Source organism: Vulpes lagopus, chromosome 16, assembly GCF_018345385.1.
Source record: "Vulpes lagopus strain Blue_001 chromosome 16, ASM1834538v1, whole genome shotgun sequence".
Taxonomy (NCBI): Eukaryota; Metazoa; Chordata; class Mammalia; order Carnivora; family Canidae; genus Vulpes; species Vulpes lagopus.
In genome coordinates, this window is record NC_054839.1 from 52,340,990 (window position 1) to 52,359,573 (window position 18,584).

At 41.5% G+C, this 18,584-nt stretch overlaps 3 protein-coding genes and 1 pseudogene across 6 annotated transcripts in view; 1 reads left to right on the forward strand and 3 right to left on the reverse strand.

Moving 5' to 3' along the window:
• Window positions 1–2,946: 2,946 nt before the first annotated feature.
• Window positions 2,947–6,082, reverse strand: LOC121477043 (kelch repeat and BTB domain-containing protein 7). The gene has a single exon (XM_041731225.1). The coding sequence runs from the start codon at window positions 5,213–5,215 to the stop codon at window positions 3,176–3,178; it is 2,040 nt and encodes a 679-aa protein (XP_041587159.1). The 5' UTR covers window positions 5,216–6,082; the 3' UTR covers window positions 2,947–3,175.
• A 3,139-nt stretch (window positions 6,083–9,221) lies between these two features.
• Window positions 9,222–10,160, reverse strand: LOC121477045 (annotated as a pseudogene).
• A 927-nt stretch (window positions 10,161–11,087) lies between these two features.
• Window positions 11,088–11,623, forward strand: LOC121477046 (40S ribosomal protein S20-like). Its single transcript, XM_041731228.1, has one exon. The coding sequence runs from the start codon at window positions 11,145–11,147 to the stop codon at window positions 11,502–11,504; it is 360 nt and encodes a 119-aa protein (XP_041587162.1). The 5' UTR covers window positions 11,088–11,144; the 3' UTR covers window positions 11,505–11,623.
• Window positions 11,400–18,584, reverse strand: part of MTRF1 (mitochondrial translation release factor 1) — a 50,690-nt gene continuing 43,505 nt past the window's right edge. For 2 of the 4 annotated variants that reach the window (XM_041731226.1, XM_041731227.1), the window contains exon 10: window positions 17,701–18,066. In XM_041731226.1, the coding sequence (XP_041587160.1) occupies window positions 17,953–18,066 (114 nt within the window). In that variant the 3' untranslated portion in view covers window positions 17,701–17,952. Of the gene's footprint in view, window positions 11,531–17,558; window positions 17,590–17,700; window positions 18,067–18,584 lie in introns of those variants that run through there. The other 2 variants (XR_005984079.1, XR_005984080.1) reach the window with 2 other exon arrangements.

Below are 18,584 nucleotides of genomic sequence, written 5' to 3' on the forward strand. Positions count from 1 at the left end.
GAACATATACATTTTTCTGGGGAATGAGTCAAAAGCTTTCATCAGATTCTCAAATAGAGCCAGGTACAAAACAAAAAACATTGCAACTACAGAAGGGAAGCATAATTTAAATTTAATTCTAAACACAAATTAAGCAAGTTGCTTGCTAAATTATAAATTAGTCTTTTATCCTTCTGAAAATGCCAATGACACTTATCATTTGAATTGCATAAGTATTTAAAATAATTTGGGTTCTCTGAGCTTTTCAGATTACAGGCATAAAGATACAAAAAACAAAATCCAAAAACAACAATAAAACAAACCCAGTTAAGATCTTTCTAGATCTTACAAAGAATAATCCTACAGGTGATTCCTGGTTGGCTCAGCGGTTTAGCGCCTGCCCTTGGCCCAGGGCGTGATCCTGGAGTCCCAGGATCCAGTCCCACATCGGGCTCCCTGCATGGAGCCTGCTTCTCCCTCTGCCTCTCTCTCTCTCTCTCTCTCTGTGTCTCTATGAATAAATAAATAAAATCTAAAAAAAAAAAAAAAATCCTACAAACAATATTATATTGAGCATTTGCTAAAAGGTGTGTCAACTAATTGTAAAACTGAGACAAAGCTGCTTTCCTGTCAAGAAGGGATTTCAACACTGCCAGTTTTGTCACTCACTGCACAAGCAAGGGTTTTATGCATTTAGCAGAAATGCTAAATTAAGAGGTCAAAAGGCCTGGGTTCTAGTCCCATTTTTATTTGTAAATAACCATATACAAATAACTTCTCTATAAAATAATGGTTAACATCTATTCCCTAATTCACAAATATGTCATGAAACCAAATTCTTCCTCAAGAAACTTCTTTGTAAACCACATTACTGTTAATTAGCTTATACTTAAAGGATGAAAATGACAAACTGCAGAATCTATCTTTTGTCAATCAGTTGCATACCTTAATTCTGCAGATGGATAATCTGGTTGAGGTCAGCACTATCCTATTTCAACCTTACAATACAAAAAAACTTATCAATGAGAAGTTATTGGTGAAGAAAAGGTGGCCAAAAATATAACACTATCAAGAAACAGCTTTGTAAGTTGAGACCAGTGCTTATAACATCCCTGATACCGAATGGAACAAAAGTTAGTCTTATGGCTACTAAAGCATGTTTGCTGTTTTGAGGGAACACATTCTTAAGAACACATGGCTAGAGTAAGAATCTTATTTCACTAGAAATAATGTTAAACGGGAATGTCTTATGGAGTCTTCAGATGCCCAATCAAATGGCTATGACAGCATCTGTGTACTTTTTTTTATTGTTTGTTTGTTTATTTTTTTATTTTATCTCTCTTTTTTAAATTCAAGATTCAGTTCCCGATCCTGGGGCACAGTCCTCAGTACTCTGACGTGGTATAAGAAATGTTAGTGTTAGTGTTCGGTCACTAGAGAATAGACATATGTAAGAGGAATTAACGTTTTGAACAAAGATGCAAAATGAGGATTCTAAGTCAGTATAGAAACATTTATAACCTGTAAGTATCTATATATATATATGTACACCATTTATCATGGATGTGTTTTGTGACAATATGTATTAACAGACCCTTAAAAAGGTAAGCATCTCTGTTTCTCAGTATTTAACGGTAACAGTTTTGTGTGACTCAGTCTCTAGTTCTGGATTTTCCCTTACTTTATAGTGACACAAAAACAAACAAAAAGACAAACAAAAACAAAAACAAAAACCCACAAAGGCCGGAGCATGGTTCACAGAGAAATACAGAACAGATACAAATACCCTAATAAAATAACCATGTATACCATTGCTAGGGAAATATTTTACAGGAAATAAACTTTCCCTATTGGCCCCAAATGGCATCATCCAGTTATGTTCTTTAGATGTCAACTTTTAATACAATAATACCTTCGGGATGATAATCATATATGGTGACTTATAAAACTCAACAGAACATTTCAATGCTACACAAAACAGTTCCATACACAGCCTGAAGTTTTAAAGGTCTCTGCTGGCATTTAATTTTATAGTTGATGGACACAGTGACTGACCTCAATAAAATACTCTTTTCAGCTTAAACATATTTTCAAAACCAGTATTACCTCACAAAAGCAGTAAAGAATATATCACTTCCTGCTGAAGAATCCTCTAAGATGAAAACCGAAACTATACAGCCAAAAATATTTTAGGAAAGCATATACACTGTTTAAGACTAGTCATGACCAATGGATAAACATTTACATTACTCAATCACATGTCCAGTGAAAAAAAGGATCGTTCCTTTTGATTCAATGAAGCGTGTATCAGGTATAGATGAAAAATATGATCTTACAAAGCAAGTTACCTTTTTTCTTTTGGTTTAGAAGGGTGTTTAAATAATTGGTGACACTACTAGAATGAATTTTTTTTAAGACAGAAAAATGGCCACACTCAGGAAATACATGTTATATTCCAAAATTGAAAGTGAAATTTCTTTTAAAGCAGTGGAGTCTTGATTTTTTTTTTTTGTTTTTTTTTACTTTCTGTGAGCTCTTAAGACCATTCTGCACATTATCAAAATGAAATCCCTATTTGGATGGATATATATATTTATACATATATATATATAACCAATTTTCTTTCTTTGCAGAAGGGGAGAAAACCACACCAAATTTAACAAACGATAGAAACGATAGTAACTTATAATACTAGAAACTGGCTAGTTCAAAATTTGGGAAATCTACTACTTTCATTATTCTAAAAGAAAATACAACCTTCAAAACCCTACCAACAATTTCTAGTCCAATTTTCTACTATAAAAATTAAAAAGTTAAATTCCTTGTGGCACTAAGTTGAATTAAAACGTTAACAGAAGACTAACGTAGATAATCAAAATATAAAGAGTGTAAACTAACCATAACAATCCACTGGTGCAACAAATACTCGAACAACGAAAAAACCACCAAGCATTCTAATCACTTACATAGTTTGTTTTTGCATATTTTAATCTTGACTTTTAGCACAGTAAATTATCATATAGGTTGATTTCATGGACTGTTTAACTTTGTAACATTACATTAGTAATTCAAATGTTACCCTTTCTAAACCAAATCTGCAGTCCTAATCAACATTTTTTTTTTTTCAGGAAAAGGAAGGGATATCTTTTAAAGACACATTCCATAGAAGTAGAAACATCTTAGTGCTTCAAAATATTTACAAAGAACCCTGATGATCCTGTGCATTTCCCTGAGGTGCCACCTGCACCCAGACTTCATCATCGGAAAAAGAACTTGAACTTCCTGACTCCGAGTCCAGCTCACTGAATCCATCTAAGTCCCATTCAGTACTAGACTCACTCCGTGCATCATCTTCCTCAGTGATAAAACTCTGTCCAGGTTCGAGGCAGGAAGGATAAACACGAGCACAGAGGCAAATAAAGCCAGAGTCAAACTGCAAAAGACCTAACATGGTACCTATATTTATCCACTGGTCTTCCCTAGTATCGTATTCATAAACAGTCACCCGGTTTTTTTTCCACTGAGGGGTGGTAGAAGTAATGAGGAGCAACTTTTGGCCATGATTGACAATCTGGTAGTTGTGGGTCTCTGAGTCCAAGGGGATATTACTAATCCGCCTCCATTCTCCCCTGGCTGGGTTGTAGACCTTCATGACCGGGATGTCACAGATACAGTAGATCTCATCATTGAAGACACAGGCTTCCTGAAAGTCACTACGTTTAAGAGAAGCACAGTTCAGCCACGTATTGTGGCCCGGGTCATAGTAGAGCATGCGCTTACTGTTCACAGCATAAAGATAGTTCTGAACCACTATTAGTTCAAACGAATAGAAGGAATGGGGTACAGGAGCCACCAGTGCCCACTGGTTTCTCTGGACATTGTAGCACTCCACTTCCTTCAGTTTAACACCAGTAATGGGGTCTCGCCCACCCAAAATGTAGATGTAGCCATTGAGGTAGGCCACATCCATGCCCTCCCGGCACAGCAGGCGGTCGGCCAGCTGCTGCCAACTATTCTGGGCTGGCTTGTACACCCAGAGGTCCTTCCTGGGCTGTGCAGCCAGGTAGATGTCGTGGTCTGGAGAGACGCAGACAGCTGAGGAAGTGACAGTCTTGGTGTGAGCCAAGCTGGTTAAAGGGGATGGCATGGTGTAAATGTCCCCTGAGTATGGGTCGTAGCACAGAAAGGGATCTCGGGGATGTCCAAAGAAGATCACCATCTCCTTGGCACACATACCCAGCCTCTGGGGTGGGTTTTCTGCTGTGGGCACGACACAACTGCTGCTGCTATCTGGTTTGAGCACCAGAGCCTTGCACAGCTTGTCACCATAGCGCATCTGCAGGGCCCCCTCGATGAGGTCCAGACAGTACTTTTTCACAATGGGCTTGGTCAGCAGCCCCTCCAGGTAATCCTGATCCTCCTCTCTGAAGTGTGTCCAGCGGACACACTTGAAGACTTCCGCAGCGCTGGGTCCGCGCTCCTTGGGAGCCGCCTCCAGCCACTGCACGGCCACGTGACACACGGTCCGCTCGCTCTCGATGTCTAGACTATCCAGGCGCAGGATGGACAGCAGCTGGGCCAAGCTCAGATCCGCCAGGCTCTCCTCCCTTACTGAGCCCATCCGGCTGAGCTGCTTGAAATTGTGGGCTATGAAGGACTGGGCCTGGGATCGCAGCTTGTGATGGTCGAAGGCGTCGGCGAACTTGAGGATGGCGGTGCAGTTGGCCAGGTCGAGGCGGCGGGCCAGGAAGGAGGCGCAGGCCTCCCGCACGTACTCGAGCTGCAGCATGTCGGAGGCCGCGTACAGGCGCTGCACATTGGCCTCGCTCAGCGACACGCGGCCCGTGTAGCAGTAGTCGACCAGCACCTCGAAGGACTCGGCGTCCACGTCGTGCATGGTCACGTTCGCCTGGTGGCTCTCGTACATGCCGCCCGTGAACATGCTCTTGAAGTAGGGGCACGCGGCCGCCAGCACGTTCCGGTTGCAGGGGAAGAGGCGGCCGGTGCCGGGCCCGCTGCCGGGCGTCACCACCTCGATGGTCACGTCGCACAGCAGCCGCGCGTCGTAGAAGGACTTGAGCTGCGCCAGGAGGGCTGCGGAGTGAGCCGCGTCCTTCAGCTCCTCCGGGCCCGTGAAGAAAGCCGAGACCGAGGGCTTGGAGATCCTCTTGGGCCGCCTGCCGCCGCGGGGGCTGGCCAGGCGGCGGGGGCGCGGAGCCTCTTCCCGGGACTGCATGGTGGAGATGGCGGCGGGTACGAGGGCGAGAACGGGTGCACGGACCGGGCGAGGGCTCCTCCTCGCCCTCTCCTCGCCTTCTCCCTGAAGAGACTGCAGGGGCCGCACTCACCCAACTCAGCCCCGCGCCGCGGTGCCGCCTCCCTTTATCGCGTAGCCAGCGCCTGACTCACCCGCTTCCAGTTCCGCGCCCTTTTCTCCGCCTCAGCTCGCCTTACAGAACCCGGCTGGACGGAACCGAGAGAGCCGCCACTGCCGCGCTGGCAATACCGGTAGGCGTCCCGCGGAACTACGGCTCCCAGGCGGCCTTTCGCGCCCCGAGGCATGCCGGGGCCCCTCCAGACTCCAGGGGATCGGCGGGCGGGCCGGAGCCGCTGTGCATGTTGGGAGTGGTAGTTCGAGGAATATCGCGAGGTTTCTCCGGGTGGGCGGACTTTTAGCTGACAGAATTCGAAAAAGCGTTCATCTGGGTTTGTTGGTTTTAGAGCTTTGGCTTTAATGTTCTTTTTTATTTTTAAAAAAAAATCTCCATTTTGGTATTGGTCTTCTCTCTGAGAACTTTTCCCTCTGTAAAGCGGGGGATACGCGTTTTCATAGGCTTATGTGAGAGTGGGAGCGAGGTGGATTTGCGCAGGTCCCAGGATGCCTCAGCGAATACCTGCTGATTAATCACGTGCCTGCAAGTGCCTGGAATGTACAGATGCAGTCACTGGCGGCGTCTCCCAGTGCGTTTTTAAAAATGTGCCCGCGTGCGAAGCCGTGAGCGATTTGTGTGAGGAATCTTAATTTTACTGTTGCTTCTTTTGAAGGGTTCTTCTGAAGGCTACCACCATCTTTTCAAAACTAAATGAGATCCACAGGTTCGTTAGGGTGTTGTGGACAAGGATGAGGTCCTGGCAAACAGCGTTGAGAGGTGGCCTCAGACATGCGGCTCAGGCCTCAGACATGCGGCTCAGGCCTCAGACGTGCGGCTCAGGCCTCAGACGTGCGGCTCAGGCCTCAGACGTGCGGCTCAGGCCTCAGACGTGCGGCTCAGGCCTCAGACGTGCGGCTCAGGCCTCAGACGTGCAGCTCAGGCCACAGACGTGCAGCTCAGGCCTCAGATGTGCAGCTCAGGCCTCAAAAACGCAGCTCAGGCCTCAGATGTGCAGCTCAGGCCTCAGACATGTGGCTCAGGCCTCAAATGTGCAGCTCAGGCCTCAGACGTGCAGCTCAGGCCTCAAGTGTGCAGCTCAGGCACATGCATAGCCGGGCTGACCTCTCACCTAATCAGTATTTACACAGGGGAGCAAGATTACTTTCATAAGCTTTTTTTTCCCTTCTTTTTATTTACTTATTAGCGAGAGAATGCACAAGCAGGGGAGTGGCAGTCAGAGGGGCAGGGAGATACAGGCTCCCTGCTGATAGGGCCAAATCCCAGGACCCAGGGCAGGTGCCTAACCCGGCTGAGCCACCCAGAAGCCCTTTGGTAACCTTTTAGCAGGAGTGTTGTGGTCTAATACCACTCGTTTCCCTTCCTCTCCACAAATCAGCCTAAGATTATGTAGTTATCTTTACCAAGGAGTTAAAAACGGGAGTTGTAGATTAAAATATTTAAACAAACAGACCTCAGAGCTCTGTATTCATGCATGTCCCAGATTTTTTTTTTTTAAGATTTTATTTATTTACTCATGAGAGACACAGGCAGAGGGAGAAGCAGGCTCCATGCAGGAAGCCCGATGTAGGACTCGATCCTGGGTCTCCAGGATCAGGCCCTGGGATGAAGGCAGCGCTAAACTGCTGAGTCCCCCGGGTTGCCCAATATTTTTTTTTTAAGATTTTATTTATTTATTCATGATAGAGAGACACAGAAAGAGGCAGAGACACAGGCAGAGGGAGAAGCAGGCTCCATGCAGGGAGCCCGACGCGGGACTCGGTCCTGGGACTCCAGTACGGCGCCCTGGGCCAAAGGCAGGCACTAAACAACTGAGCCACTGAGGGATCCCGACCCCCCCCCCCCCCGCCGCCTTTTTAAAAGATTTTATTTGCCTAGTATTTTGAATTAATATAGTTCAATCTATGCTTTACAAAAGTGTTCTCTGTATGTACTGATCCACATTCCTCATTAAATCATCAAAATCAAGTGCTTAGAGATTGGGTTTTGTGTTACGGGAACTTTTACTTCAAAAATCATGTTGCTCTTGCCATTGGCTTGCCATGCGTTAGCATAATTTCGTGGAATCTTTAGTAGTAGGTTGGTGGGTCGAGAACTCAGGGCAGGAGAGTAACTCAAATTGTTCTGCTCTCCTTTCCTATTCACGGAAGAGCTTCTACTGGAAATACTCCAGGATAGAGAAACATTATTAAGCAGGGCACTGAGCTCTAGTATCTCCTCTGTACCTTTGTTGGGTATCCTTCAGATATACTTGAGAGAATTGGACCATTAGTAATACTAATTGCTTTCAATCAGTATTGCACTAAAACAGCTGGGAGAAAAAAAACCATGATTTTTTTTTTAATACTGGCAACATATACAGTTACTATTTGAAACAATTCTTTAAGAGAGTTGTTTAGATTCTCTGGCATTAAGTACATTCACCTTGTTTTGCAACCGTCACCACCACCTATCTCCAGAGCTCTTTTCATCTTGCAGAACTGAAGCTTTGTAGCCATTCACAGTAACTCTCCTTTCCCCCCTTCCCCCAACTCCCTAGTAACCACCATTCTACTTTTTGTCTTTTTGAATTTGACTACCTTAGGAACTGCATATCACTTCAGTGATTTTTTAACTTCCTTATATCTGCCCTTTGTTAGTTGGTTTAGATTACCTTTTACCATTTACACAATCCAAAAGTATTTAGTACGCAGTGCCCTAAGGTCTTGAGCAGTGCTGCCGCAGAAATCTGTGATCCTGTGAACATTTTATGTCTGTGCTGATTGAGGAGGAGGTAGCCAGAAGCCACAGGTAGCTCTTGAGTACTTCAAATGTGGCTAGTTCAGCTGAGGATCTGAACTTAAAATTTTAGAAACCCAGTATTGTTATCACTGCAATTCATTGTGGAGAGGAAGCTCTGTTCGACAAATGATGTCGAACAACCAGTTCACAATGTAAAAAAAGAAAAAAAAAATAACTTTGACTCTTAGCTTATACCACACACACAAAATTAATTCTAAATGGATCTCAATATTAAACAAAGAAATTTTCTAAAAGAAAACGTAGACTATCTCTGCTTCTTTCTTCTAGATCTTAGGATACAAAAAACACTAATCATAAAACAAAAAACTATAAAATGAACTTAAAACTACAAGCTTTTGCCTTTCAAAAGGCAGTGAAAAAAAGACAAGCCACAGTCTGCAATACATACACACACACACACACACACACACACACACATACACACACAATTATAAGGGCACCGGCTGGTTCAGTAGGAAGAGCATGCGACTCTTACTAATCTTGGAGTTGTGAGTTTGAGTCTCACTTTGGCTGTAGAGATTAAATAAATAAATAAATAAATAAATAAATAAATAAATAAATAAATAAAACCTAAAAAATATTTGTAATACTTAAACCAAATATTCAATAAAAACATGAGAGAGCTGTTCAATGTCATTCATCCTTAGATGAATGCAAACTAAGTTGATGAGAATACACTGCATACCCACAACAATGGCTAAATTTTAAAAAGGTCAAAAACACTAAATGTTAGTGATGATAGGGAGCCTTTGGAACCTTCATATACTAATATAGGAATAATAATTTGGTATACCCATTTTAGAAAACTGGTAGTTTCTTTGGATGTTAAACATTCAGTAATTTCTCCTAAGCATTTATTTGCCCAAGGGAAATTAAAATATATGTCCACAAAAGACTTGTGCAAGATGTTCATAGTACCTTTATCTGTCATAGCCAGAAATGGAAACAATCCACATGTGCGTCAATAGGAGAATGAAAAAGATTAATTGTGGTATTATTCACACAGTGGAATACTACTCAGAAATAAAAAAGAAACCACCTTTGATATATGCCATAATATGAGGTTTCAAAACTTTGATGTTGAGCTAAAGAAGCCAGAGATATATGAGTACACAGCTTATGACCATTTGGGTGAAGTTCCAGAATCGTGAAAATAAGTTATGGCGAATATAAATCATTTTAGAAGAAAAAAATCGTATTAGAGGTTGCGACTGTTGGGAGAAGGGGTTTTGGCAGATTGCTGGATCAACTGGAAAGCAACACAAGGGAAGTTTCAGGGGGTGATGCAAATGTTCTCCTCTTGCTTGGGTTGGTGGTTACACGGGTGTATGGAATTGCCAACTCAACTGTCCTTTAAGATCTCTGCATTTAATTTACTATAAACGATATCTTCTCTTAGGAGGAGCCACTCCATAGCTGCTGGTACTAAATAAAGTTGCAGAATTCTCTGCCAGGAAATTGTGAAGATTATTCAGTCACTGAGTAAGAATCTCTTCATCTAGAGGTGTATAGGTCAACACTGCTCCATTTCCCAGTAGATGTGGCACTCCATATATGCTGGACAAAGTTGACTCCGGGCAATCTTTGAGGATATCGCATACTGGGGTCTTTCAAATTTGTACTGTAGCTGAGCACTCAACACTATATTCCAGTATTTTCTAAATTCCTGCCACAACTTCCTTAATAGCACAGTCCTTATTTTTTGTGTTTCCTCAAGATTTCTTACAATTTGCATAATCCTTTACAATGGGATCCATATTCTTCTTGACAAGAAGATAGAACTGTTTTTGCCTGGTAATTATGCCTCAGTCATTAGCAATCCATGGTTTTAGTTCTGCAGAAATCTCTAACTTCAACTCTGTTCATGAATGTTTCCAACAGCAGATCTACTCTGGCCTTTTTCTTCTGAGGCTGAGGCATCTCCCTGGTACTGCCACCATTTTCATTTCTGGGTGATTTCAACATTCCCTTTATAGATCACACGTCCTCTTTCCTGGGGCAACCCCCCTCTTCCCCTCTGAACGTTGCTCCTGATTGACATCTTTGTGTATGTGTGTGTCTGACTTCTCGAAATTCTTTTTCTGTAGATTGTGCATCTGAGTACTCTGCTTTCTGGAGGCCCTTCATCCCAACCACTGTAATGTATATAGTATTTCACTTGTTTGTTCTTTATGGCAACCTCTACACACTTTGTTTCATAAAGAAACCCATAAAAGCACAGCATTCACTCACCTCCCCCAGAATTTAGGCTTCAGTGCCATTTATACGGAAGTCTCCACTGCCACCTCCTTCTACCACATGAAAATATGGCCCCTTTCTCTCCACGACCTCTAATTCAGGTCCTGTGTGCACTCAGGGGCCGCTAGCTTGTCATTCTGGGCCCCAACTGTATTATTTTTCACTCTCATTTTTAAATAGTCTTCAAACTGTTCACTCTTTTATTTCTATATCCAAAATAACTCACACTGCCATCAGTCACTGGCTACTATAAGAGCTTTTGATGGGTCTACTCTTGTTCAGTTGGAGAGGGCCTAGTGAGTGAGCAGCCTAGGACATGACTTGTGTTCCACATTATATAGTAACAGCTAACTTGTTTCAAATTGAACAAATAAAACGTGAACAAATAAAAATTATAAATGCAATGAAATTTTTTTTTTAGGATTTTGTTTATTCATTTGAGCTGAGCAGGGAGCCTGATGCAGGACTCGATCCCAGGACCCCAGGATCATAAGGTGAGCCAAAGGCAGATGAGATGCCCAACTGACTGAGCCACCCAGGTGCCTGGGTGAATGCAATGAATTGTCACAAAATGAATACACCTGTGTAACACAACTCAGGTTTAGAAATAAGACATTACCAGCTCTTTGAGGAAGACGCGGTCACAGCTAGAGCGGAGCTCAGGGTGCCCCGCCCCTGCTCTTGACTCACGCTGTTCGCTGAGGAACAAGTCGGTCAGGAAGCCGCACCGCAGCCATGGCATTTAAAGACACTGGGAAGACACTCGTAGAACCAGAGGTGGCGATTCACCGAATTAGAATTACTCTAACCAGCCGCAACATAAAATCTTTGGAAAAGGTATATGCTGACTTGATCAGAGGTGCAAAGGAAAAGAATCTCAAAGTGAAAGGACCAGTGTGGATGCCTACCAAGACTCTGAAAATCACTACGAGAAAGACTCCTTGTGGTGAAGGTTCTAAGACTTGGGATCGTTTTCAGATGAGGATCCACAAGCGACTCATTGATCTGCACAGTCCTTCTGAGATTGTTAAACAGATTACCGCCATCAGTATTGAGCCTGGAGTCGAGGTTGAAGTCACCATCGCAGATGCTTAAATCAACCTTTTTAATAAATTGATTATCTGTTGTTAAAAAAAAAAAAAAAAAAAGACATTACCAGCATCCCCGAGGCAACCCCCCTTCCACATCCACCTAATCACTATTGACCCCTAACACAAAAATCAAATGCTTTTATTTTTTTATTTATTTTTTTTTTTTCAAATGCTTTTAAAGATAGTTTCTTGGGCACCTGGGTGGCTCAGTCAGTTGAGCATTGCTCGGAGCAGTTGAGCCTGCTTCTCCCTCTCCCTCTGCCTGCCACTCCCCATTTGTGCTCTCTCTGCCAAATAAAATCTTAAAAAAAAAAAAAAAAAAGTTTCTTTAGATTTTTTGACTGTAGCAGTTTGTTGATGTTAGATTCTTTGACTAAATTTCAAAGTCAATTAAAAATATCTAAGTTTATTTCTAAATAAAATTTGTTGAGTCACCTGGGTGGCTCAAGTGGTTGAGCATCTGCCTTTGGCTCAGGTTGTGCCCCGGGGTCCTGGGATCGAGTCCCACATCAGGTTTCCTATAGGGAGCCTGCTTCTCCCTCTGCCTGTGTCTCTGCCTCTCTCTCTCTTTCATGAATAAACAAAATCTTTAAAAAAGGAAAAATAAAGTTTATTATTCTTTGGTACTCTAAAGGTGCTGTGCATCTGAAGTAATAAACTTAGGCTTTTTTTTTTTTTTTACAAGAACCCTGATTTCTCATTGGCTTATAAGTTGATTCTTAACATTTTTCTACTAACAGTTAAAAGATGTCAAGTGTATCTTCCTAGTTTGGGAGACTAATTGGTGTATCTGAATGAAGCAGGATTACAAATTCAACAGAAACTCATGTGTAACAACTGAGAGTACTCACTGAATAACAGATATCCTAGATCTTTGCTGCTCCAAGTGTTGTTTGTGAGTCAGAATAACCACCATCATCTGGAAGCTTGTGGCAATGAAATGAATTGTGGAAATGCAGAACAATAGGCCCCAGACCTTCTGAATTAAAGTCTACATCATGGGATCTTCCCATATATTTGTATATCTGTACATATACAGAGGTTTGAGAAAAAATACCACCCAAGATTTTTATAGGTTCATAGTTCCAACTTTTGTTTTGATTTTTTTTCCCTCCAAATAACACATGTGCTTCAAGGAAAAGCCAGAGCTGGAGAATGAGGGAAGGGCAAAGACCTTGGTGGTGGGAGGAAGGAAGGTCTGGACTTCTTTTCCGGAAGGTGGAGCCTCCCTTTGGTTGCAGAAGCACTTTTCTTTTTGTCCTCATTCCCTCTTAAGAGTCTGCCTTCCTTGGAATGTACAGAATGTTAATACTGACCATTGAATGAATAGAACAAATCAATGCCCTTTTTCCTTTTACAATTTTTCAGTTCCTTAAATAGATGAATTTTTTGCAGATACCATGTTTTGGGGTTTATGTATTTAGTGATTTTTTTCTGAAAAAAATTTTAAAAATGACATGTGATCTCACACTTGACATTGTATAGCAAATTAAACTATCTTCATTTTGCCTCCATTCAGACACTGTTTTAATTTACATATCCTTAGATAAATGTTTCTTAACCACCAGTTTCCTTTGAACTCACCTGCTCTCACATCTTGAGGTGTACTCACTTTAATAAACTTTCCTACTTGCACTGCTCAACCATTGTGAATGGTCTGTCCTTGAATTCTTTCTTGTGATGAGACCAGAAGCCAAGTCAATTTTTTTAAGTTTATTTATTTTTTTAAGTAATGTCTACACCCAATGTAGGGCTCAAACTCAGGGTCCCTAGATCAAGAGTTGCATGATCTGCTGACAGAGCCAGCCAGATGCCCCAGGATAAAGGCTTCTATTATATAAAATACTTGACAATAAAAATCAGTTTCTAACGTTTATCCTGAAACTCCCTATTTAATTGAATGTTATTTCAAATTAAATCAGATTCTCCAGAGACATCAATTATTTTAGAGGGCAATGTTTACCCCTGGGGAAATAATAATGCTATTGATCCAAATAGGATTAAATTATCTCTCACCTCAGAGAAAGTGAGAGGAAAAACAAAGGAAAGGTTTCTTTAAAGAATGCCAGCTATTAACGTAGGAAGAACAGGAACATCACCATTTTGTAACTGATTCAGGCAAAGCAAGAATCACTAATTAATGTTAAATCAATGAGATGAAAGGCCACTGGGTGTATTCATGACGTACTTTGGTGTAACAAATTACCCTCAAATTAGCAGCTAAAAACATTAATTTCTGGGGCGCCTGGGCGGCTCAGCCGGTTGAATGGCTTCCTTCAGCTCTGAACTCAGAGTCCTGGGGATCCAGCCCTGAGTCAGGCTCCCCTGCTTCCTCCCTTTCCCTCTGCCTGCCAGTGCTCTGTCAAATACATAAGTAAAATCTTAAAAAACAAAACACAAAAAACCCCACATAAAACATTAATTTACTCAATTTCTAAGTGTTAGATATCCTAGAGTAGCTTAGCGGTATGCCTCTGGCTCAAGGGCTTTTGTGAAATGATAGTTAAGCGGCTGACTAGGACCACTGTCATTTCAAAACACCACTAGGGCTGATGATCTGCTTCCCAGTTCACACACGTGCTAGTTGGCAGACTTCAGTTCCTTGAGAGCTGCTGGAACAAGGGCCTTAGTTCTGTCACACAATGTGGGCATTCCACAGAGCTGCTCACATCACCTTGCTTCCACCAGTGTTGTTAGGGTAGGAAGTTAGTTAGGTTTTAACAGGATGCCTGCAGGCCAGTAAAGTGGGAGTTAAGGCCAGCTACGGGGGTGGGATTGGGGGGTGGTGGGGTTGGGATTAGAAACCTGGGCAGTACTCCAAAAACAAAGCTACAAGAAGCTGGATCAAACCAGACAGGCCCAAGACAAAGCCCAGAAACTTTGACCAAGTAAGGAGAAAAGGCACAAAAACCTGCTCCCCGCAAGGTCCCCTCCCCAAGTAATAAATACTCCACTAGCTTCCTTTGAACTCACCTGCTCTCACATTTTGAGGTGTACTCACTTTAATAAACTTTCCTACTTGCACTGCTCAACCGTTGTGAATGGTCTGGCCTTGAATTCTTTCTTGTGATGAGACCAGGAGCCTCTGGTGACATCTTGGGGACCATGCTGGGTGGAGGCCTTGAGGCCTGGAGGTCTCCACAGTCTACCCAGCAACAGTGTGAGGGGCCAGAAAGAGAGGCAGAGCCGGAGAGACAGAGCCAGACAGCAAGTCTTTTTATAACCTAATATTGGAAGTGACAATCCTATCCCTTCTATCACATTCTATGTATTAGAAGATAGTCAACAAATTCAGTTCCTGTTCAAAGGGACCAAATTACATAGGCGCATGAATGCCAAGAACTAGATTACTGGGGTCATCTGAGAAGCTGCCAGCACTAAGGAGGAATCAAATGCTCATATAATGCCAAAGTATTACCCCACAGATTACATACTGATTATTATGAAGAACATCTAACATAATGGAGCTGTTTGAATTTCCAAACTTAGCATCACTAATAGTGGCACTTCTGACATGATAAACTACAAATTTCACATTACCTAGGAAGTAATCTTGCCAAATGTGTTAACTGAATTGAATTTTATTTTATTTTTTAAATTTATTTATTCATGAGAGACAGAGAGAGAGAGAGAGAAAGAGAGAGGCAGAGACACAGGCAGAGGGAGAAGTAGGCTCCATGTAGGGAGCCCGACGTGGGACTCGATCCCAGGTCTCCAAGATCACACCCTGGGCCGAAGGTGGTGCTAAACCACTGAGCCACCAGGGCTGCCCGATTTTTAGATTTAATATTACTTTATAGTACATTGAGGGGATGCATAAAAGTTACCAATACCTTGAGGAAGCAGCCAGACAAACCTGGATGTAGGTCATTCTATAAAATAACCTTGTGGGACTCTTCATTTTTTTTTTTTTTAAGATTTTATTTGGTCACGGGAGACACACAGAGAGAGAGAGAGAGAGAGAGAGAGAGAGAGAGAGGCAGAGACACAGGCAGAGGGAGGAGCAGGCTCCATGTAGGGAGCCTGATGTGGGACTCGATCCCGGGACTCCAGGATCACGCCCTGGGACAAAGGCAGGCGCCAAACTGCTGAGCCACCCAGGGATCCCCTTATGGGACTCTTCAAAAGGTCCACGTTGTGTGGAAAAAAAGGTTGGGGGATTAATTCGAACACCAAAGACATACAAACCAAATACAATGTGTGAATCTTGGTTGGATCCTGGATTGCACAGGAAGAGCCACCCAGCATGGTCCCCAAAACAACTAAAAAGACTGAAGAAATTTTAATATGCGATAGATAGTAGATCGTATTGTATAATCATTATTATTGTACAATTCAGTGTAATAATGGAGTTACGATTTTGTAAGCAAATGTCCTTATTCTCAGGATATGCTGAGATATTTTGGTGTGGTGTTACAAGGTCTGCAACTAACTTTTAAATGGTCGAATAACCATCCTATGTATGTGTATGTGTGCAGAGAGAGCAAAAAACAACTACTGTAGCAAAATGGTAATAGAACTCTAGGGTATATATTGTTCGTTGCTTGCTTGTCTCTATTTCCTTTTTTTCTTTTCAAATTTTTATTTAAATTCTAGTTAGTTAACATAGTAATTTCAGGAGTGGAATTCAGTGATTCAATAGAACACCCAGTGCTCATCACAAGTGCCCTCTCTAATCCCCATCCCACATATAGCCCATCGCCTACCCATATCTCTCCATCTACCCTCAGTTTGTTCTCTATGATTAAGAATCTCTTATGGCGGGGGATCCCTGGGTGGCGCAGCGGTTTGGCGCCTGCCTTTGGCCCAGGGCGCGATCCTGGAGACCCGGGATCGAATCCCACATCAGGCTCCCGGTGCATGGAGCCTGCTTCTCCCTCCGCCTGTGTCTCTGCCTCTTTCTCTCTCTCTGTGACTATCATAAATAAATAAAAATTTAAAAAAATAAAGATTAAAAAAATAAAATAAAATAAATACACAACCAATTGTTTAAAAAAAAAAAAAAGAATCTCTTATGGCTTGTTTCCCTCTCTCCTTTTTTTCTTTTTCCCCTTCACATATGTTCTTCTATTTTCTTTCTTAAATTCCACATACGGGTGAGCTCATACGGTATATGTCTTTCTCTGACTGACTTCACTTAGCTTAATACTCTCTAGCTTCATCCACACTGTTGCGAATGGCAAGATTTCATTCTTTTTGGTTGCTGAGTAATATTCCATTGTATATATTACTACATCTTCTTTATCCATTCTTTGAACTCTTTCCATAGTTTGGCTATTGTTGATAATGTTGCTATAAACACTGGGGTGCGTGTACCCCCTTTGAATCTGTATTTCTGTATCTGAAATACCTAGTAGTTCATTGCACTATTTCTTAAAAATTATTTTAAAAACTTTTTCCATGTGCTTGAAAACTTTCAAAATAAAAAACTGAGGGGAAAAAATTCACTTTATGTTTACCTTCTAATTCCATTGGTCTTAAAACTCTACTTTAGCCAGGCTTTCCTTGGTATATAATTTCTCTCTCAGGAATATCTACAATAATAACCCCTCTCTTTTTTACTCAAGAAACTTCCTGAGAACAACTACCAAATATATCCTGTCATTTTGTATTAGAGTTGGCGGTTTCCCTTTTGGCTCTGTCACTCAGCTAGAAGCTTTGTAAGGTAAGGACTGGGTTCTATGCACATCACTGCACAAAACCAGGCATAGAGAATTAGTCACTTTATACTACATCTGTTGATGCTCATAAATTAAGCCAAAGAAAAATAAGAAATAAAAGCCAAGCAGTTTATTTTAAATATTGGCTTGTAGTTTAAGAATTTGTTTCATTCTCATAGAGCTCAACAGTCCGTAACCTGGAGATGTCAATGTTACTGACTCATATTTCTCACAACTTTTATGTATTTTTTATTTAAAAGTAGCAGTTTAGGGGCACCTGAGTGGCTCAGTCAGTGGAGCATCTCCCTTTGGCTCAGGTCGTGATCCCAGGGTCCTGGAATCGAGCTCTGCATCAGGCTCCCTGCTCCTCGGGGAGCCTGCCTCACCCTCTGCCTCCCTCTCTGTCTCTCATGAACAAATAAATAAAATCTAAAAAAAAAAAAAAAAAAAAAAAGCAGTTTAAAGCCTAATTTTAACATGATTAACAATACTTTTTCTTGAAATAGGGGTTTACAAAGTCTATAAACCTGTATCATATAATCAATTCTCAATACTTTATTTCTCTTTTTAACAATGCACACTTGTTTTCTGCTTGAAGAGTTGGGCTGTACTTTTTATTTTTTTTTTTTTTGAGTTGGGCTGTACTTTACAAGCTTTTAGGTCAAGAAATGTGACTTAATTCATTAAAAAATATATTTGTACGTACTGTGCAATTTTAGCTGTACTTTATGAACAGCTGTTTCTTGATATAGGTCCATTTCATTTGTATAATAATAAATAATAAATCTGCATTTATTTTCCCAATTTTAGGTTTTCATCCAAAAATTCAGTAATGGCTTCTTCATCCGCTGAATGAAGCAGTCTCTGAATTAGCTGATCCAGACACTTCTCCCCACAAAGAAATTCCTGGGAAAAGAGGGATTATAAAAACCTGATTACTAGAAATAAAGGAGAAACAAAGCAAAGAATTAAATGTATATTTACTTTCTTTACAGTCATTATTTAATAGCAATAATTGGTTACTAAAGTGGTTCTATAATACAATGAACACTTGCAGTTATACTGGCTTCTTATAAAAAGTGTATACAAACGAGTAAATGGAATTCTATTCTTTCTTTCATTGTTTACATTAGCATTTTGTTTAAAAATCAAACTTTTGGGAGTTGACTCTTTCCAACAACTCTGGAGACAACAAAACAAAGGAGATCTGAATCAACTTGAAATTGACCACTCCTCTCCTTTGCTTGACTTTCCTGACAACAGGGTTCTAGGATCTCAAACTACCTTTGGGAGGATGTTTGCTGAATCCCTTCTCTTTCTGTTTCCCAGAAAAGATAAGGCTTTCCTAGTCTTGTCCTGAAAATCCTACCCTTTTCATTCATAACACATTATTTCCCAAGGGCAAAAAAGACTGAAATGCCTCA